Genomic DNA, 19,821 nt, shown 5'->3' on the forward strand with positions numbered 1-19,821 from the left:
AGAATCATTTGATTAACACTTTTTTGGTTACTACATGATTCCATATGTGTTATGTCATAGTTTTAATGTCTTCACTATTATTCTACAATGTAGAAAATAGTCCAAATAAAGAAAAACCCTTGAATGAGTAGGTGTCCTAAAACTTTTGACTGATAGTGTATGTCTACCTCAATATAAAAGAACATGTTCATCATCTGCAATTGATTACTCCTATAGTGACAGGTGATGACATTTCTGCCTCTCTATCAATATTCACTATCAGTGCAGTGCACATGATTAGATTCTGAATTTCATCAACACATTCATTTGAATGCCAGACTGCGCAATTGTTAGGCTATCTATCCAAAGTGCATCAGGCAGCAGTCCAATGCATCACTGCGCTTTGTTCTCTCGTCCGCTGTTTCGTGCCAAAGTGCTGTCGGATTCACTGCTATGTGGTCGCGTTGGCGCTCCTTGTCCCTTTCCCACACTTCGCTCTCGCCTTTGAAGGGATCGCCAAGCCGTAGGAATGTTCCCACATTAATGCGCAGTGCACGTGGTTCTTAACCGCAATATCTAAAACCCGGTATTGAGGAGCAACATTGTGAAAGAAGGAGGGGTAGAACACAATTTCTGCGCAGATGTGGGAGAAATGCAGCTCGTGAGGGATTTTCTGATTCATGAAGAGCGCGAGACGGACTCGAAATTCCCTCACGTGCGCATCGTGGGAGATATAGCTGTTCTGGCGCTTCTATTTTTGTCTTGATTTATAACAAAAACGCGACCGAAAAGGACCTAAACAATCACGGTAAATGAGGCAACATGCAAATACGCACCGCCAGTAAGTCATTGTGATGTGTTTAGTGCTGTCTGTTTAACCATTTGCGCCGTAAGTTGTAGGGTCACCTTTATTTATTTGAAACTGAAAGGTGTCACTATCGTCATCATCTCTGGTTTGAATTTAGTGACACATGTAGTTTAATGATTGTTAACTATGAGAGAATAGCCTACTGTTAGACTGGTAGTGTTTTTTTTATGTGCAGCAAAATGTTTAAATTAGTGGAATGGTGGCTTCTCAGTCCTCTGCATTTGCGATTAGGCAAAATGTCAGTAAGAGGTCTACATGCTGATACATTTTATTTTTTGTTTTAGGTGAACGTTTGTCAACAGCTCCCGCAGAAGGTGGTTTGCCACCGACCAACAAATAATATTTCAACCGGAGTGGCACGAGCCAAGAAGAACGGACTCCGTAGTTTTTAGATATTGGGATTATATCTTCTTACTTGGGTGTCCACGATGAAGAGGAGACAGAAGCGAGTGTTGCAAATGGCCTTCGTATTCATGGTGGCTTTGATATTTCTGCCAAACGTCGGACTGTGGTCTTTATACCGGGAGAAACACCTGATGAAGTCGCACGAGGCCGGCGAACAGGTAGGTTAAGGTCAAGTTACTTTGGCTTTGCCACTTTTTAAGCACCAAATTCGTCGCATTTCAAACTGGTGTAGCCTACAGTAACTAACTGGAGCTACAAAGTTGATAATTTTTAAGTTCATGTAAAGTAATTGTGAGTTGGTGGGGAAAGTATGTTGGCAACAACCTGCGTATTCATGGCTTGAGCAACAGTGTCAGTTAGGAAGGCTCATCAATCATCATGATCACATCATCAGTTGGGCCCACATATCATGCATCTTTTCATCAACTTTACACTAGGAAAATTTAAATCTGGACCTTGAAGCCCAGTTGCACTGCTGATTTTCATTCTTCCCCTCTGAAGGACTGATTTAGATGGGTGTGGGGCACCAGTTGGGTGCAGTAAAAATTTGGCCTATCGGGTAGAACATACAACCATATATAGTATTTGGTTAATATAGCCTGATGGTAGCCTAATTCTAACCATTAAATGCAAAAAAAAATATTAATGGTTTTATACATTTCCTTGGGTGAAAGATGTGTATGCATACATTATACTTTAACAGGTGCTGCAGGCAAGCAATCGAGAGTCACCTCTGTGTAAGAGTACATTTAGTTCCTGGTTTAAATTGTACCCAAGTTATTTTGCATCCAGGCCAATGTCCCTCAAACATGATCACATGTCAACCTTTGTTGTGATTGTGGCAGGCCCGGCACCAGGATAAAGTGACTAAGGGGGCAGTTGAAATCGGCGAAGGGGGCACAATTTTGGGGCGTAATTACATTTGAATGATATTAAATTCTGCTTATATCACGCCACACCATAATAAACATAAAGTTCAAATGCCGAGACTCCATGACCATTGAGTGCTTTTGAAGTGGCAGGTTGGTGTGCACTCTATCAGCACAAAGGACAATGCTCTACACACTAAAGCGATGCCGTTTTGGTAATGAATATAGGCTACAAGATAGATAGGGTAATTCACCTATTACAAACAGCCTATGTGAATGCAGCTGTACACACAGCCGTCTTACTAAAATAATGCAAACTAAATGCTGAAAGTAGCAACCTAGTTATTAATGCAGGCAAACAAAAATAGTAGTTTGAATAGTAGTTTGGCTTAGAATACAGACAATGTGAACAAATGAATGTGAACAGAACAAAACAGCGATAACAAGTATGCCTTGAATAGTAGTTTGGCTTAGAATACAGACAATGTGAACAAATGAATGTGAACAGAACAAAACAGCGATAACAAGTATGCCTAGTAAACAAAATGTCAAATCAATAAAGGCATGACAAAATCTATATTTAGGCTAGTTACATTAACAGTAAACAAGCACAGTAAACAAAAAGCAAATAGAAAAGAAAACACAGCCTACAGCCTACTTCAGTGAGATGCAGCCATGCACCGCTGTCTTGCCAAACAAACAGGCCTGTAGGCCCGGTTCAAACATGGAAAGTCATGGCGCTCATGAGTTCAGCAACACGTTGTGATATGGTACAATACACTTCTGTGGATCAAATTCGATCCACATAATCGATTAAGCAATGCCAGGCTACCATAAATGCATTTCCAATACGCACAGTTTACAACCACGAAAACGAATAGGCTACCAAGAAAGCCATACTAGAATGTATCTATTTCTATGATAAAACATACTGATATGTAGCTATACCCAGGGGCGTCATTTGGGTTCTTGCATTAGAATAATATTGAATTCTGCTTATATCACGCTATACCGCAATAAACATAAAAGTTAAAATGTCGAGAACATTGAGTGCTTTTGACCAAGAAGTGGCAGGTTGGTGCAAAATCTCAGCTGCGCTCTATCAGCACCATGGACAGCGCCCTACAAACTTAAAGGCCTATAGCCTGGCTAAGGAAGTCATTTTGCCATTCCATACCATAGGTTTTTGCTGAAAGTACGCCACTGGCTGTACCACCAAGACATTGATAAAAATCAACCAGCTAGATTGTTTCTTACCTTTTCAGAAGAGTTGCAGCCACCTTGATGCTCTGTGGAACTTCCTGATTAATCGATCATTCCACTCTCCCCGAAATATTCTTGTAAGATCCCCAAAAAATGCCAGTTGGATTAGTTGAGTGAACACGTTTGTCAAAGTGGAAAATTAGTTCTCGCATGTAGCTGTGGATGCCCCGAAAGTCAATACGTGTCAGTGCAGTAAGCATGGTCGACATAGCGGAGAGAGGCCCAGAGAATCGTTGCAAGATATCAAGTGTGGCCCATTTGTCCTCATTGGAGCCGGAGCGGGCGATTTCAGTCTGCAAAAACTGGCGCGCAACACTAAACTCAGGTTCCACCAAATCTGTTTTGGTTAGATCCAGCAGTGGTTTCACCTTTTTCCCGCCTAGAAAGACATGGTTCTCAAGGGTAAACAGGGTCTCCACCAGTTGGATGTTGCGTTTGCTGAATCGTACTGACATTTCACCGATGACAGCATCCAAGAACAGTCTTTTACACTCAGTCTCTTCTCCTTTGTCCTACTGGCCTACTGTACTGTCTATCACATAATGCGATGAGATTTGTACTTACATAACTTTGTCATAATTGCTTGGAGCTTGTGGTGCGTCAGTGCCACTGGCACTGAACTGTCCACAAATGGCTTCGAACTCGCTGTCACACCCTGGCTTGTCACACCTCAGCACTCCAACGCACTGCGGACCACTTTGACTCCAGTGTAAAGATCTTACTTCTGTGTTGTAGGAACGCATGCATTCGATGTCAGAGAGGAACTTCACGATGCTGTCACAACGTTTAACAGCCACTGACACAGTAGCCAGGTGTCCCCTTCTCCATTGGCTGTGTTTGGATACTTTAGCTAAGCCAATTTCTGCTATCCACCGTGGCTGTGGCAGATTAGCTGGTTCCAGCTAGCTAAATAGGCTAATAGGCTACTTACGCTTTTTACAGCTAGCTAAGACGCTAACTAAACTCTGTGGTGGTGGGGTGTGAGGCTGAGTTGAGTGAAGCAGCTTCAACGGTAAACTTGACCCCACCCTTATAATTCTAAATCAAATATTACAGGCAGAAGCGTATCACGTTATTCACTTAGCCTACCATAGATGAGAAGTGTTTTTTCCCGCTTTTTATGGAAACCAAAGGAGTCATACCTAACTACTGACAGCACAGCGGAGATTCACATTTTGCACCAACCTCTCCCTCAATAATTGTAACTTTTTTATATAGGGACATAAACCTAAAACTGAGGGGCTAAGCCCCCTTTTGCCCCCTTGTGGAGCTGGGCCCAGGTTGTGGTGGAAGTCACTGTGCTGTCTCCTAAGTGTGACTTATTATAACAAGGGTAGTTTGGTTCCTGAATGCTGATTGACTGAAATCGCTTTCCAGTAATGTGTACATTCAGAATATGATAGCATGAGGTTGGAGTACCATGGCACGAAATCCTCTTTAGCTTGTGTGGCTTGATGATCTCCTTGAACACCTACAGCTCTTTGCCAGCCCTTCATGTTATGTAGCCCTAGCTGCACTCTGTTTAGCCGTGAGGCTTGTTTCAAATATGCCTATCATCTTGTAATCTATTTCTGCTGCTGGGGGGTGCAGTGAAAACTGCCTGAGTCGGTTTATGATTGCATCTCGTCATTGCCTCTTTCTCATTTGCCTGATCGCGATTTGCATTTCCGCATGGCGTAACATTGCCCTTCGGCACTGCATGGCCCCGTCTCTGTGAAGCCTTGACAGTTCATCACCATTAGGCTAACCCAGCCTGTCGCCCTCTAGCTCCGGCCCGGGTTGACAGGGACAGAAACATCAGGCGGTGGTCATTATGTGGGACGACACCTACCGTCCTCTCCTCTCTCCACTGACCTCTACATGATACAGACTGAGTCACCCTGCTGAGATGGTCTCACATTCCATTTCGAGGTTGCCTGTCTCATAGAAAGAATGAGTAGATTGAACAAAGCCCCTCGAACCAGTGCAACTCGATGACCAATGTTCTCTCTTTTCATTAAATGTTTTTATCCACAGAAAATAGGAGCCTTAGTAGGTATGTGTTAACTTTAGATTAGTCATGTGTTGCTATTTTTGGCAGCAATTATACTGAACAAGGTGATGTCCTTTGGTTTTCTTGTAAGTCTTATTGATTCCTTTTGCTTTAGTTTATTCCATAGTGTCATAGTCTCTAAATTGAGCTCCTATACTACTGGCATTTGATACAAACAAAGCAAATCAAGAAAAGAAGAAGAAGAAGGTCTAGAACCCTTTAGTCGGGATCAGTAGGTCCCAGAGCAGCAACACATGCGAGCTGATGAGTTCCTTCCTGATTTCGTGATTCAGAGCCACCGAGCAGCCAGCCAATCCTCTGAAAGACGGAAGGGAGCGACAGCATTATATGCTCTGGGGGAAAAGGCTCATCCTCCGTGGCAGGCAACAGAAAAATAGAAACAGTTCCTAAGATCAGAATCACCCCGTTTCCTCCCCTGACTCAAAGTCTGCGTCCCAAATTGCACCCTATTCCCTATATAGTGTACTACTTTATAGCCCTGGTCAAAAGTAGTGCACTACATAGGGAATAGGGTGGCATTTGGGAAGCTGTCCTCTGACTCAAACTCAAAACAGCTGAGGTTTCACACACCAGCCAATCATAAAAGGAAAAAGAAGCCTGGGCTTGTATCTGCTTGATTGGGCCATTTTGTCTGCAGTCAGGGTGAGATAATTGACATTGGGGATGGATGTTTCTGTTGGTCCCAATTACCAACGAAACTCACCAGATTGTCATTTTAGTTATTAACCTAGTCACCATGGTGATGTTTAGCCTATTATTACTGACATTATGATGTATTTCACACTATAAACGCACTGTAGTTTCATGTATATGGACATCATGATCCATCAGTCTTTTATGTGAGGCATCACATCGGACACATTGCCTTTTCTGTAACATTGTTCATACATTTCAATATAAGCAACTGCTTTGTGGTAAGGGTCCTGATCTCAGCTCACAGGTACATTTAGTGGCCAACAAACAGCTAGCGTGTACTGATGGTGTGTTTTGTACCCTAGATACCAGGTGCACACACACACACACACACACACACACACACCAGCTGTCACTTGTGATGGGATGTTTACATGGGATGATGAGTATGCTAGATTTGGATATATGATGGCACACTGAGCAGTGAGGTGTGATAGACAGGAGTAATGCAGGCTAGGCCTAATAACAATTTGGAAGTGATGGAGGGTTAATTTGTAGTAATGGCGCACCGTACATACTGTGTCATGGCTGTTGAAGGAAGTGGACCAAGGTGCAGCGTGGCGAGTGTACATTTTTTTTATTATAAAAAATGACACCAACAAAACAACAAGAAAACAACCGTGAAGCTACAGGCTATGTGCCATAAACAAAAGTCAAATTCCCAAAAAGACAGGTGGAAACAAGGGCTACCTAAGTATGGTTCTCAATCAGAGACAACAATAGACAGCTGTCCTTGATTGAGAACCCTACCCGGCCAAAACATAGAAATACAAATAATAGAATATAGAATACCCACCCCAACTCACACCCTAACCAAACCAAAATAGAGACATAAACAGGATCTCTAGGGTCAGGGCGTGACAGTACCCCCTCCCCCCAAAGATGCGGACTCTGGCCGCAAAACCTAAACCTATAGGGGAGGGTCTGGTTGGCCATCTATCCGCGGTGGCACCTCTGGTGCGGCGACCCTCGTAGCGGTCCCCGGACTGGGCGACCTCGTAGCGGTCCCCGGACTGGGCACCCTCGCTGCGGATCCCGGACTGGAGGCCGTCGCTGGAGGCTCGGGACAGGAGGCCGTCGCTGGAGGCTCGGGACAGGAGGCCGTCGCTGGAGGCTCCGGACTGGAGGCCGTCGCTGGAGGCTCCGGACTGGTGGCCGTCTCTGGAGGCTCCGGACTGGTGGCCGTCTCTGGAGGCTCCGGACTGGAGGCCGTCTCTGGAGGCTCCGGACTGGAGGCCGTCTCTGCGTTGGAGGCTTCGTGCCATGAATCCTCACTGGAGGCTGCGTGCCATGGATCATCACTGGCGGATTCGTGCCATGGATCATCACTGGAGGCTTCTTGCCATGGATCATCACTGGAGGCTTCTTGCCATGGATCATCACTGGAGGCTTCTTGCCATGGATCATCACTGGGGGCTTCTTGCCATGGATCATCACTGGGGGCTTCTTGCCATGGATCATCACTGGGGGCTTCTTGCCATGGATCATCACTGGAGGGAGAAGATGTATGGGCAGTCTGGTACGTGGAGCTGCCACAGGGATCACCAGGATGGAGAGACATACAGGAGGCCCTGTCCTTGGCAGAGGCACCGGATACACTGGGCCGTGAAGGCGCACTGGAAGTCTCGAGCTAGGAGCCTGCACAACCCGTCCTGTCTGGATGGTTACTTTGGCCCGGCACATACAGGGCGCAGGCACAGGACGCACTGGGCTGTGCAGACGCACCAGAGACACAGTGTGCAGAGCCGGTGCAGGATATCCTGGGCCGTAGAGACATACTGGCAGCCTGATGCGCTGAGCTGGCACCCTCCGACCTGGATGCCCACTCTAGCCCGGCCGAGTCGGGGAGCTGGAAGGTAGCGCACTGGGCTGTGCACGCGCACTGGAGACAACGTGCGCTCCACCGCATAACATGGTGCCTGACCAGTACGACGCTCGCCATGGTAAGCACGGGGAGTTGGCTCAGGTCTCCAACCTGACTCAGTCACACTCCCCGTGTGCCCTTCGTAACACTGCCGCTCTGCTTTTGCTGCCTCCAGTTCCTCCCGTGGACGGCGATACTCCCCAGCCTGCCTCCAGGGTCCCTTACCGTCCAGGATCTCCTCCCAAGTCCATGAATCCTGAACATGCTGCTCCTCCTTACCACGCTGCTTGGTCCGTTGTTGGTGGTGAGAAGTTCTGTCACTGCTTTTGAAGGGAGTGGACCAAGGTGCAGCGTGGTGAGCGTACATTTTATTTTATTATAAAAAATGGCTCCAACAAAACAACAAATGAGAAAACAACCGTGAAGCTAAAGGCTATGTGCCATAAACAAAAGTCAACTTCCCACAAAGACAGGTGGAAAAAAAGGGCTACCTAAGTATGGTTCTCAATCAGAGACAACAATAAACAACTGTCCCTGATTGAGAACCACACCCGGCCAAAACATAGAAATACAAATAATAGAATATAGAATACCCACCCCAACTCACACCCTGACCAAACCAAGATAGAGACATAAACAGGATCTCTAAGGACAGGGCGTCCACATAGCCACATAATTTTCTGTCCTCATGATGCTATCTATTTTGTGAAGTGCACCAGTCCCTCCTGCAGCAAAGCGCCCCCACAACATGATGCTGCCACTCAAGGGCTTCATGGTTGGGATGGTGTTCTTTGGTTTGCAAGCCTCCTAATTTTTCCTCCAAACATAACGATGGTCATTATGGCCAAACAGTTCTATTTTTGTTTCACAGACCAGAGGACATTTCTCAAAAGTACAATCTTTGTCCCCATGTGCAGTTGCTTCGTTGTACTGTGGATATTGATACTTTTGTACCTGTTTTCTCCAGCATCTTCACAAGGTCCTTTGCTGTTGTTCTGGGATTGATTTGCATGTTTTGCAACAAAGTACGTTCATCTCTAGGAGGCAGAACGCATCTCCTTCCTGAGTGGTATTGTTAAGGTTTTCTTCCGTCGAAAGAGAGGCGGACCAAAATGCAGCGTGGTTATTTCGATACATATTTAATAAAAGATAAACACAATACAAAACAATAAATGTAACGTGAAAACCTAAACAGCCTTATCTGGTGCAAACAAACACAGAGACAGGAACAATCACCCACGAAACACTCAGAATATGGCTGCCTAAATATGGTTCCCAATCAGAGACAACGATAAACACCTGCCTCTGATTGAGAACCACTCCAGGAAGCCATAGACTATTCTAGACAACCCCACTAACCACAATCCCATGACCTACAAAAACCCCAAGACAAAACACACCACATAAATAACCCATGTCACACCCTGGCCTGACCAAAATAATAAAGAAAACACAAAATACTTAGACCATGGCATGACAGGTATGAAGGCTGCGTGGTCCCAAGGTGTTTATACTTGCGTACGTGGAGTCTACAATTTTTTTTCTGAGGTCTTGGCTGATTTCTTTTGATTTTCCCATGATGTCAAGCAAAGAGGCACTGAGTTTGAAGGTAGGCCTTGAAATACATCCAAAAGGTACACCTCCAATTACTCAAATGATGTCAATTAGCCTATCAGAAGCTTCTAAAGCCATGACATCATTTTCTGGAATTTTCCATGCTGTTTAAAGGCACAGTCAACTTAGTGTATGTGAAAGTCTGACCCACTGGAATTGTGATACAGTGAATTATAACTGAAATAATCTGTCTGTAAACAATTGTTGGAAAAATGACTTGTGTCATGCACAAAGTAGATGTCCTAACCGACTTGCCAAATCTATAGTTTGTTAACCAGAAATTTGTGGAGTGGTTGAAGAACGAGTTTTAATGACTCCAACCTAAGTGTATGTAAACTTCCGACTTCAACTGTACCTGGCCTATCCACAGCCCGGGTACTTGGGAATGGGAAGACTCAAGAGCATAGAGTGGCAAGGAAAAGTATGTTAACCACTTGGAAATATCTGAATTTCTGCATAAATTGGTCATAAAATTTGATCTGATCTTCATCTAGGTCACAACATTTTGACAAACACAGTCTGCTTAAACTAATAACACACAAACAATTATACGTTTTCATGTCTTTATTGAACACACCGCATCAACATTCATAGTGCAGGGTGGAAAAAAGTATGTGAACCCTTGGATTTAATAACTGGTTAATAATAATAACTCCTCTTTACAACACTGTTTCAGTTCAGCTATATTCTTGGGATGTCTGGTGTGAACTACTCTCTAGAGGTCATGCCACAGCATCTCAAATCGGGTTGAGGTCAGGACTCTGACTGGGCCACTCCAGAAGGCGTATTTTCTTCTATTGAAGCCGTTCTGTTGATTATTTACTTCTGTGTTTTGGGTCGTTGTCCTGTTGCATCACCCAACTTCGGTTGAGCTTCAATTGGAGGACAGCCTAACATTCTCCTGCAAAATGTCTTGATAAACTTGGGAATTAATTTTCCGTCGATGATAGCAAGCTTTCCAGGCCCTGAGGCAGCAAAGCAGCCCCAAACCATGACGCCCCCTCCACCATACTTTACAGTTGGGAAGAAGGTTTTGGTGTTGGTGTGCTGTGACATTTTTTGTCCACACATAGTGTTTTGTGTTCCTTCCAAACAACTCAACTGTAGTTTCATCTGTCCACAGAATATTTTGCCAGTAGCGCTGTGGAACATCCAGGTGCACTTTTGCAAACTTCAGACGTGCAGCAATTCTTTTTTGGACAGCAGTGGCTTGTTCCGTAGTGTCCTTCCATGAACTCCATTCTTGTTTCGTGTTTTATGTATCGTAGACTTGTCAACAGAGATTTTAGTATGTTCTAGAGATTTCTGTACGTTTTTAGCCGACACTCTAGGATTCTTCTTAACCTCATTGAGCATTCTGCGCTGTGCACTTGCAGTCATCTTTGCAGGATTGCCACTCCTAGGGAGAGTAGCAACAGTGCTGAACTTTCTCCATTTGATGAACATCAAGGCTTTTAGAGATACTTTTGTAACCCTTTCCAGCTTTATGCAAGTCAACAATTCTTAATCTTAGGTCTTCTGAGATCTCTTTTGTTCTAGGCATGGTTCACATCAGGCAATGCAGCTTGTGAATAGCAATCTCAAATTTTGTGAGTTTTTTTTATAGGGCAAGGCAGCTCTAACCAACATCTCCAATCTCATCTCATTGATTGGACTCCAGGTTAGCAGACTCCTGACTCCCAATTAGCTTTTGGAGAAGTCATTAGCCTAGGGGTTCACATACTTTTTCCCACCTACACTGTGAGTGTTTAAATGATGTATTCAATATGGACAATAAATATACAATCATGTGTGTGTCATTAGTTTAAGCGCACTATGGTCATCTGTTGTTGTGACTTGGATGAAGATCAGATCAAATTTGATGACCAATTTATGCAGAAATACAGGTCATTCCAAAGGGTTCACATACATTTTCTTGCCACTGTAGGCCTGATGATCCACTGCAAATGAGGGGGTAGCCTACTTTGGTTGGGGGTGTGATTGGGACTTGAATATAACCCAAGAATGTTGAGAAGCACCTTAACCTCTGGATCCAACTGAGAGAATGTTGATTTCCTAGTGACTGACTGCTATTGTCAGTATCCATTTCGTGACAAAGTGACAGTTGGAAGAGCAAGGCAGTCATTCTAATTAGGCTACCCACCATGATGTCACCATGACATGCATGACAGTAATGCAGATACAGAGCTGAGTGACAATGTGGCCATGGATGAATGATCAACCAAATATATTGGAACGGAGATGGGGTTTATATAAAAACAAGAAACGCAAAAAGATTTCACAAATCGTCTGTGGAAACGGAATCTATTTTCAGTGTGAGATGGGACAAAACAGGTTGAAAAGGCCATTCATGATTAGTCTTGTAGTGGTTGTCACAAGGCATAAAAACCCTCTGTTGAAGGGACCCGATTTGGTGTGACATGCAAAGACTTCAATTGTGTGAGCGGTAATAGCTTGTTGGCTTGTTGGTAGGAATTCAATTGTGACCATGATATTTTGACAATGAATAAGAATATGAATCTCCGGTATTGTTATCGTTCGTCTGAATATGAATTTGAATCAAACTCTCCCCGTATCAACTGTGGAAGAGGCTTCCCCATTACCATACAGAAGGAACACATAAGACATTTAGTAATTAAACCGGTAGTAATTAAACCTGTCAGTGTTGCTTCAAAGTATTGACTCCTAGCTTCCTCAGTACAGTATATTATTTTATAATCATTCGCTTCCTTAACGACTTCATTTTAGTTTCCTTCTGTTTTTATGACACCTCGTTATCTTCTCCCCTCACCGTTAACAGTGTTTTTCTGTAATTACTGTGCTATTTTAGAGAACTGAGATGATTGTGTTTCTGTGTTTATATAGTAGAACTGTCATTATAGAAGTTGTTGTTGTTGGTGAGGTGTTGTATCATCAATGCTGCTATCATCATTTTCACCAGTATCGCAATGAGTTTGATTACCGATCCTTTTCCAAAAATATTGGCGTTTTGGTGTTGATGGTGTTGATGTTGAGTTGTTGCTCACATACTTATCATCTACATTCCACTCAGCTCCCCAATAAGCTTTCTGGCAGGACCAAGGATTTGCCACATTGTGTATTGATGATATGTATCATGAAGCTTTACATCATTTTCACCTCCATCCTCTCCTTAGTCTTGGTCCGTTTAAACCTGATTTGTCAGATGTGCCTTGTGTGCCGCTGACAGGTGGTAGAATGTGGTGGGAGGCTGTTTTGTGTCTTCTGAGAATAAAGGGCATTTCATATGGAGTGACTGCCTGGCTCTATCTGCACAGTGATATAAAACAACTTATTCACCACCACCGGCTCTCGGGAGGTGAGATCTAGACGTAACCATTAAGGTTGCTTCCATAATGGCATTTGACAGGGCCCATAGGGTTCTGCTCAGAAGTAGTGCACTATGAAGGGAATAGGGTGCCATTTTGGACGCTCCTCAGTGTTGTGACATGGGCATCTCTATTAAGCTAAAAGCACTCCCATAGCACTTCGTTTTTTCCCTCATGCTTCTGAGAGTAATGGAAATAGGCTCGATGTAATCACTGCCATTGTACTGTCAGACACTACACAGCAGTGCAATCTGTTTTAATGGTCATGAACCTCTTTCAGTGTAAGATGTAAATATAGACACTTATTCGAGCCTATAAAGCTCACACCTATTTATTCTCCTGGTGGCACTAACCTAAATCAGTGAGAAAGTGTGGACATTGAATGTCTATCCATGTCAACGTGTGATCAGTCTCAAATGCTCCCATACGCTAGACTAGGGCTGCACCTCAAATGGCACCCTATACCCGATAGGCCCTGGTCAAGAGTAGTGCACTATATAGGGAATAGGGCGCCATTTGGGTTACACACTAGGTATACATACCATGAGTGTAATCACATAGATGGGCCATGAATTGTCCCCGGCTTGTTCAACTGTCCCTCAGCACAGATATGGCTGAGTTACGGCTGTTTAAACTGGCAGTTCTGACTGACTCCTCCACTCTGGTGATTGTTATTCAAGGAGAGCAAAGCTTCTTATGTTTTATGGCCCTCTTCTCCTCCGCGGCACCGGCGTCGCACCGTAGATTTACAGGCGTTTCAAACCCACCGCGCAAGGTAATACTTGTCATCGGTGAAACATAACTAACAGTTAAATTAGACAGGCAGTTTAACAATGTGGCTTGGCAGAGGTTTGTAAGAGATTATCGTGAGTCTGAAGGGTCATTATATTGCATCTATTAAAGGCAATCCAAAAACTACTTTTCAATTAAGAGGTTCCCAAGGGTTGATCATGCCTGTGACTGTCCACTCCACTTGATGGCTAGCCGTCTAGCTTTCTCCTCCAATTATTGTCTTGTTGGATCGGCTTACTTACAGATGAATAAAGTTGTTTCCTTTTTCCTGTTTGCTTTTACGTTTCAAACAAGAGTTTGTAGACCTAATCAGACTGTTCAAGTTGAAAATGTGATTTTTAAACATAATTGGTTGCAATCACCACCTCTCAACAAACATTCCTCTCAGAAATCAATATTTATGATTATATCTTGATCCATGCTGAGATTGCCAGTCAGCCGTGTCTTCCAATCACATCAACCTTTGTTTTCGTCACTGTATGAAATGGAGTCAAATTCGATATGGTTCTGAAAAGGATGCCCCCCCTGTCATTATGTCACACATTGTGTGGTGGTAGTCAGTGAAAGGGAGACGTTGTGTCCCGCTGTGTGTTATTGAGATGTAACCTTTTCGTTGTATCCAACAGTATGTGTGGAAAGGACAAAAATAGGCGTGTCCTGCATTTGAAAGCAGACAGTTGACCCAGTCGTGTTCTGAAAAGGCCTATTGTCCTTCTCGGTGCAACCAACAGACACACCTAAGAATCAACCCAGCAGTTCGGAAACACTGATTGAGTGGTTGAATGAATCACAGCACAGCTATGCTCACAATAAAACATTGATTTATTTTAGCCTTCAAGCAACATGAATTTAAACCACAACACTACTTGTTAGACTGCTCCCCAAGAGCCACTAGCATCTTCCACAGCTTCCAGGCTAGTTACTGATGATTTACAAGTGAATCATTGTAGCCTAATCACTTTAGTCACAAACGATGGGTATCTCTGTTAGTTATTAACGGCAGTCAGTTATTTTCTTTGTGTGAAGGACGGGATGTGATATCTGATTGTTGTGGGGAACCGTTGAGAAACTGAGTGATTCGTAATGTGAGGAATATAAATGTCAACAGTGTATTAGGACACCAGAGCTGATTTAAATGATGTTGAAACTGGATCACTGCGGTGGATAGGATATTTTACCTAGGTTTAAATATGAATGAGCTTGATGAGTACCTTTTAATATTGTGCCGATTCCTCAAGGCTTATTTGTGAGTTGGTCTCAGGTTATCGATTTAAATTCCTTTCTATTCCCTCTTTATCCTTTTATCCTTTTAATGAACTCCCTTCATCATCCTCCCTCCTTTTTCCTCCTTTCTTCCTCCTACTAATTCACTGACTGCACTGATGAAAAACCCCAGCAGTCTCCCTAACAAGAAAAGTCCTTGGTGCTTATTAGGATATTTGTGAGTCATTCCACTGTATTATCCTATCTCATTAAAAGCCCACGGTGCAGTTTTTGATTCTCTAATGGAGGAAAACTGTGAGGAATCATGTGTAGCCTGGTTAAACTAGACTGAATGTTGAACTCACCATTCACCTCAATGGAGAGTGCAGCGTTCAGGCTGTTTTAGCCAGGCTATGAACTGGGTTCCCTGTGTTGTCAATATATCATATCTCTCCTCTCTTCCTGTGTCGTGAATTGCTGGCCTCTCTGAAACACGAAGTGGCTGCAATATCTTTTTATGAGGAGAGAGATGTGTCTGGGTGAGGGATGCATGTGCTGTGCTGCAGAAGTGCTGGGTCAGGCTGATGAGAAAGGAAAGGGCCGGTCGGTGCTGATGAGGGACCATGCAGCCAGTGAGTGACTGATTACTCAGCCTGTATACAGGGACAACTGGGACAGATATTATTCTGTAAAGTTTGGAATCTTGAATCCTCTGTTGTCCCATGGGGTAATACGCAGGGCCTGGCCAAATACATCTACCTGTGTGTGTGTGTGTGTGTGTGTGTGTGTGTGTGAAAGCTGAGGAAGTATGTGTGACGACAGGGAGAGGGAACCGTTTGCTGCCGTTATGACAGACTGACAGTGCTGCCTCCCACACTGTGAGAAACTGTGACATACGAGTAGAGCGAGGTGGGCACTGTTGTGTGTGTATGTGTGTGTCTGTGTGTCTGTGTGTGTGAGGGATTTGAGAGATGTGGGTGTGTGTGGGGGGTTTGTTTCTCCTGCCAAGGCTTTTTGATTCCCTCCAAATTGTTTTGAGCAGAAAAATGCACTCTGTCACACTTCATGCTCTTTCCCAGGGCGATTTAACAGTCAGACACACACACGCACACACACACACGCTCTGCCTGCCGGCTCTCGCTCTACAGATGAGGGGATTTACTGAAACCCTCACAGCACCCCTCCTGGTCACACTGAGAACTTGTTATGGCTCATCCTTAATCACTTTTCTCCTAGTGACTTTGCCTACCATTGAGGTGGACTGAGGTGGACTGAGGTGGACTGAGGTGGACTGAGGTAGACTGAGGTAGACTGAGGTGGACTGAGGTAGACTGAGGTGGACTGAGGTAGACTGAGGTGGACTGAGGTGGACTGAGGTGGACTGAGGTAGACTGAGGTAGACTGAGGTGGACTGAGGTGGACTGAGGTAGACTGAGGTAGACTGAGGTAGACTGAGGTGGACTGAGGTGGACTGAGGTAGACTGTATCACTCTTGTTGTTTTCAGATTATATAACTACAGTTACCGAGTCAGCAGCACAAACAAATACGGTTGGTTTTCCTTCTGGCGAAACGGATTCATTATTTATTACACATAGTAACAACCACTGGTCAACCACTGACATACCAGACAGCCCCGCAAGGAAGAGTGGCACAAAAAGGAATTCAGAAACCTCATTTTCATATGTACTAGGAAGCTAAGTGTTTGTTTCTTGGGCTTCAGGAATGTGACTGAAAAAGTGCCTCAGGCCTTGAAAAAGGAAACGTTTAACTGATTGAAAGTATTCGGGGATATCGGTGAACAAATGGCGTGGTCAAGGCTACGATGGTGCCAGTGCAATGAGTGGGGCTTCCTCAGGTGTTCAAAAGCTGATTGCCCAGTTTCCCTGATGTTGCTGTGGCAGAAGGGAGTGGTGCTTCAAATACAGCAATTCCGCAACATCTTTAATTGAGCCTCTCATTCTCCTTAATTGCCTCAACAGGTTGTCTGGTTACTGGACAGCCAATAAATTGTCAGATGCAAACAGATTATCATGTTTAGCAGGCAACAGTTCTTGAGGGCTTGAACAAAAAATGTTGGTGAACCAGCTTGGTGTGGTTGTAATATCAACAGTCCCTTATCCCTGGTGTATCTTGGCATGCGTCATTCAAGACTACATTTAATTGTGTGCAGCGCAATGGACATATAATGTACAATGTCTCAGAAAACTGTCTGGGTTGGTAATACTCAGTAGAGGAAGCAGTCGGACCTGCAACCTGGACCTACAGGCTGTGGTAAAAACATTTGCATACAAAAAAGGAGGACTTCAGGAAACCAGGGAAGTCTCTCAAGTTGTATTTCATTTAATTTACCTTGACTATTTCATCCCATTTGTGGAGGCTAATCGCCAGACAAAACCGGCTGAGTTTAACAATAAATTGTGGCTAAATGTATCCTTAAGCTGACTACTTTTTTTCCTCAGTGTTAGGCTATTTGATATTTACATTTCATAAAAGGTTTATAAACTGCAGCTAAATAGCAGTTAAATACAGTATACAGCTATAGATAGTACACTGCATAATGAAACAATCCCTAGTGACCACATGTTTTGTTGGTGGACAGACTGTATTATATTGCATTCATAGACTGGTTTTACGCACAACAACTTTCTATCCAAGCTGGGAGAGAGCGCGAGGACAGCTCATGTCATGCAGGTTCAGGTAGGCTACACAGAACAGTTTTATATTTAAAAAAATGGATTGGTAGCTGATTAGTATGCTGTTGCATTGAACATGTATTTTACAATCTGCAATGTTTGACTTTCCAACTTTAATTACTGAACGAGGAATTTCATTATTGCCACCAGCCAGCAGTCTAAAAATGGCAGCATTCCGACACCATGTAGCTTTGTGAAATGCTAGGCTTAACATGACAAAATGATGACCAAATAGGCCTATAAACATTTACCCATTAGCTAAAGCAAACTATACATGCCCTGGCACCACAGAAAGCCTATCATCGATTCAATAGGCATGCAGCTGCATAAACATGTCGCAATTTCAGCACCACGGACAGCGATCGGTAGTCTATACTTTGTGAGTGGCTGTCTGGCTGACACATTACATTTATTTTTATTTTAGGAATGTGGGAGGGTCGAACTCAAACCTTGCGGGGGGTCCAGAGAAACTGCGTTACGCCAGTACGGCCAACCCCATGAATCTTGTCCTGTTGACATGTGGCTGTTCACAGTGACTCTTGGGTCATTAAAAGACAAGCTCCTTTCTCCTCTCTCTGCTCCTCTCTGGTTTAGAGTTATTTACGGCATCATGTCTGCTCATACAGCCGCTTCCTAATTACACTTTGCCATCAAGATTAATGTTGGGCCATGGCTGTCTGCATCTGCCAACTTTACCTTTGATTCACCCTGCTGATGGATGGGGAGTGAAGTTTTTTTTTCCAAGACCCCCCCCCGGAAACCTGGAGTTAAGAGATCAGAGGAGTAGCAGGGGAAGGCAATCACTAGCAGTGCTTGATTTGGGCCGATGCTCGCCAGTATGGAGTACCATCAACTCATATTTTCTACTGCTTGAGTACCGGCACCTCTTATAGATGAAATGTTTACCTCTTTGTTTCACGCTCTGAACGCTGCTGTGCTGGCCCTGATATCCAAAGGCGTTTGTTGATTGATATTTAGAGACTTGATAGAAAATAAAATAACTTGAGATGTGACTTGCACTTGGAGATTCAGAACTCAGGACTCGACTTTAATTTGAAATGATCTTGATTTGAAATGAATGTTTTGTCACTCATTTAGTGGCACAGAATCATATTATCCATATAAAATACAGTTTAGCAATCTGCTATGGACTCATCTTTGCCAGAACATTACTATTAGGCTTCCTGGTGATTTCATTGCTCATTTTCATATTTTAGAAAGGCATAGTTTGAATGGATAATAATCATATACCTCAGTGGTGTTACTGGCCATATGTCTAAAAATAGCTGTAACATCGCGCTACCTTCAATACTTATGGGATGAAGATGTAACATATTCTGGCGAATGAATGATGTGTTAATAATTGTGAGGAAGAGAAAGTCTCCAGCCAGATCATGATTTCCATTTGGTCCTGAGTAACCCCCACTGCATACAGGTAGGCCATATGATCCTGCTTGCTCTGGACTCCAGAGTAATCCCTTGTTGATATTGACTGACTAAGATGAATGACTTTCAGCTCAAAATGCAGGTGTAAAATGCAGTTTATTTCTGTGTCTTACGTTTTGAAAATGCATCACCGTTTATGGCTGAAATGACAGGGTACATTTGCGCAGCGATTGTGTTTCCGTGTGCACACGAGCATGCGCAGGGGTCGCAACCTTTGACCCACACCTTTTTCGGGGTCACGGGTCAAAAAGTTTGAGAACCTCTGAGCCTAGCGAACAGATTGCTGATTTGCTGTACAGCTATAGGATTGGCTGCAGTACAAATGTCAAATTGTAGGGAGAGATAATTGCCATAAATAAATATGCAGCTCCAAAACAAATGCATTTACTTGCAAGCTCACCAGCAATGGGGCACAAAGCAACGATAGGATAGGATAGGCTGGTCTTTTGGTATGTCAAAATTGTCTTGAAATGTATCAATTATTACATAATGTAAATGTGTTGTAGACAAAATAATGAAAATGCTATCTGGTAGGCTCAATAAATAGACAGCGATTTGTAGTTGTACAAGTCACTGCATTTACTTGAGACTTGACTTTTGACTCGACTCAACTCGACTTGCTCTTAGAACGCATGACATGGACTTGACTCGAGACTCGACCTGTTCTCCTCGTGACTTGAGACTTGCTTGTGACTCAAATAATAGTGACTTGGTCCCACCTCTGCTGCAGC

The 19,821-nt window shown here is 43.7% G+C and overlaps 1 protein-coding gene across 2 annotated transcripts in view; it reads left to right on the plus strand.

The window, feature by feature from the left end:
- The first annotated feature begins 399 nt into the window (after positions 1-399).
- LOC110497384 (polypeptide N-acetylgalactosaminyltransferase-like 6) overlaps positions 400-19,821 on the plus strand; it is a 240,779-nt gene continuing 221,357 nt past the window's right edge. Inside the window, exons 1-2 of one of the 2 annotated variants that reach the window (XM_021573464.3) lie at positions 400-787; positions 1,132-1,410. In XM_021573464.3, the coding sequence (XP_021429139.1) occupies positions 1,276-1,410 (135 nt within the window). In that variant the 5' untranslated portion in view covers positions 400-787; positions 1,132-1,275. Of the gene's footprint in view, positions 821-1,131; positions 1,411-19,821 lie in introns of both variants that reach the window. The other variant, XM_021573463.3, reaches the window with a different exon arrangement.

This window comes from Oncorhynchus mykiss, chromosome 19 (assembly GCF_057628025.1).
Source record: "Oncorhynchus mykiss isolate SJ-2025 chromosome 19, ASM5762802v1, whole genome shotgun sequence".
Taxonomy (NCBI): Eukaryota; Metazoa; Chordata; class Actinopteri; order Salmoniformes; family Salmonidae; genus Oncorhynchus; species Oncorhynchus mykiss.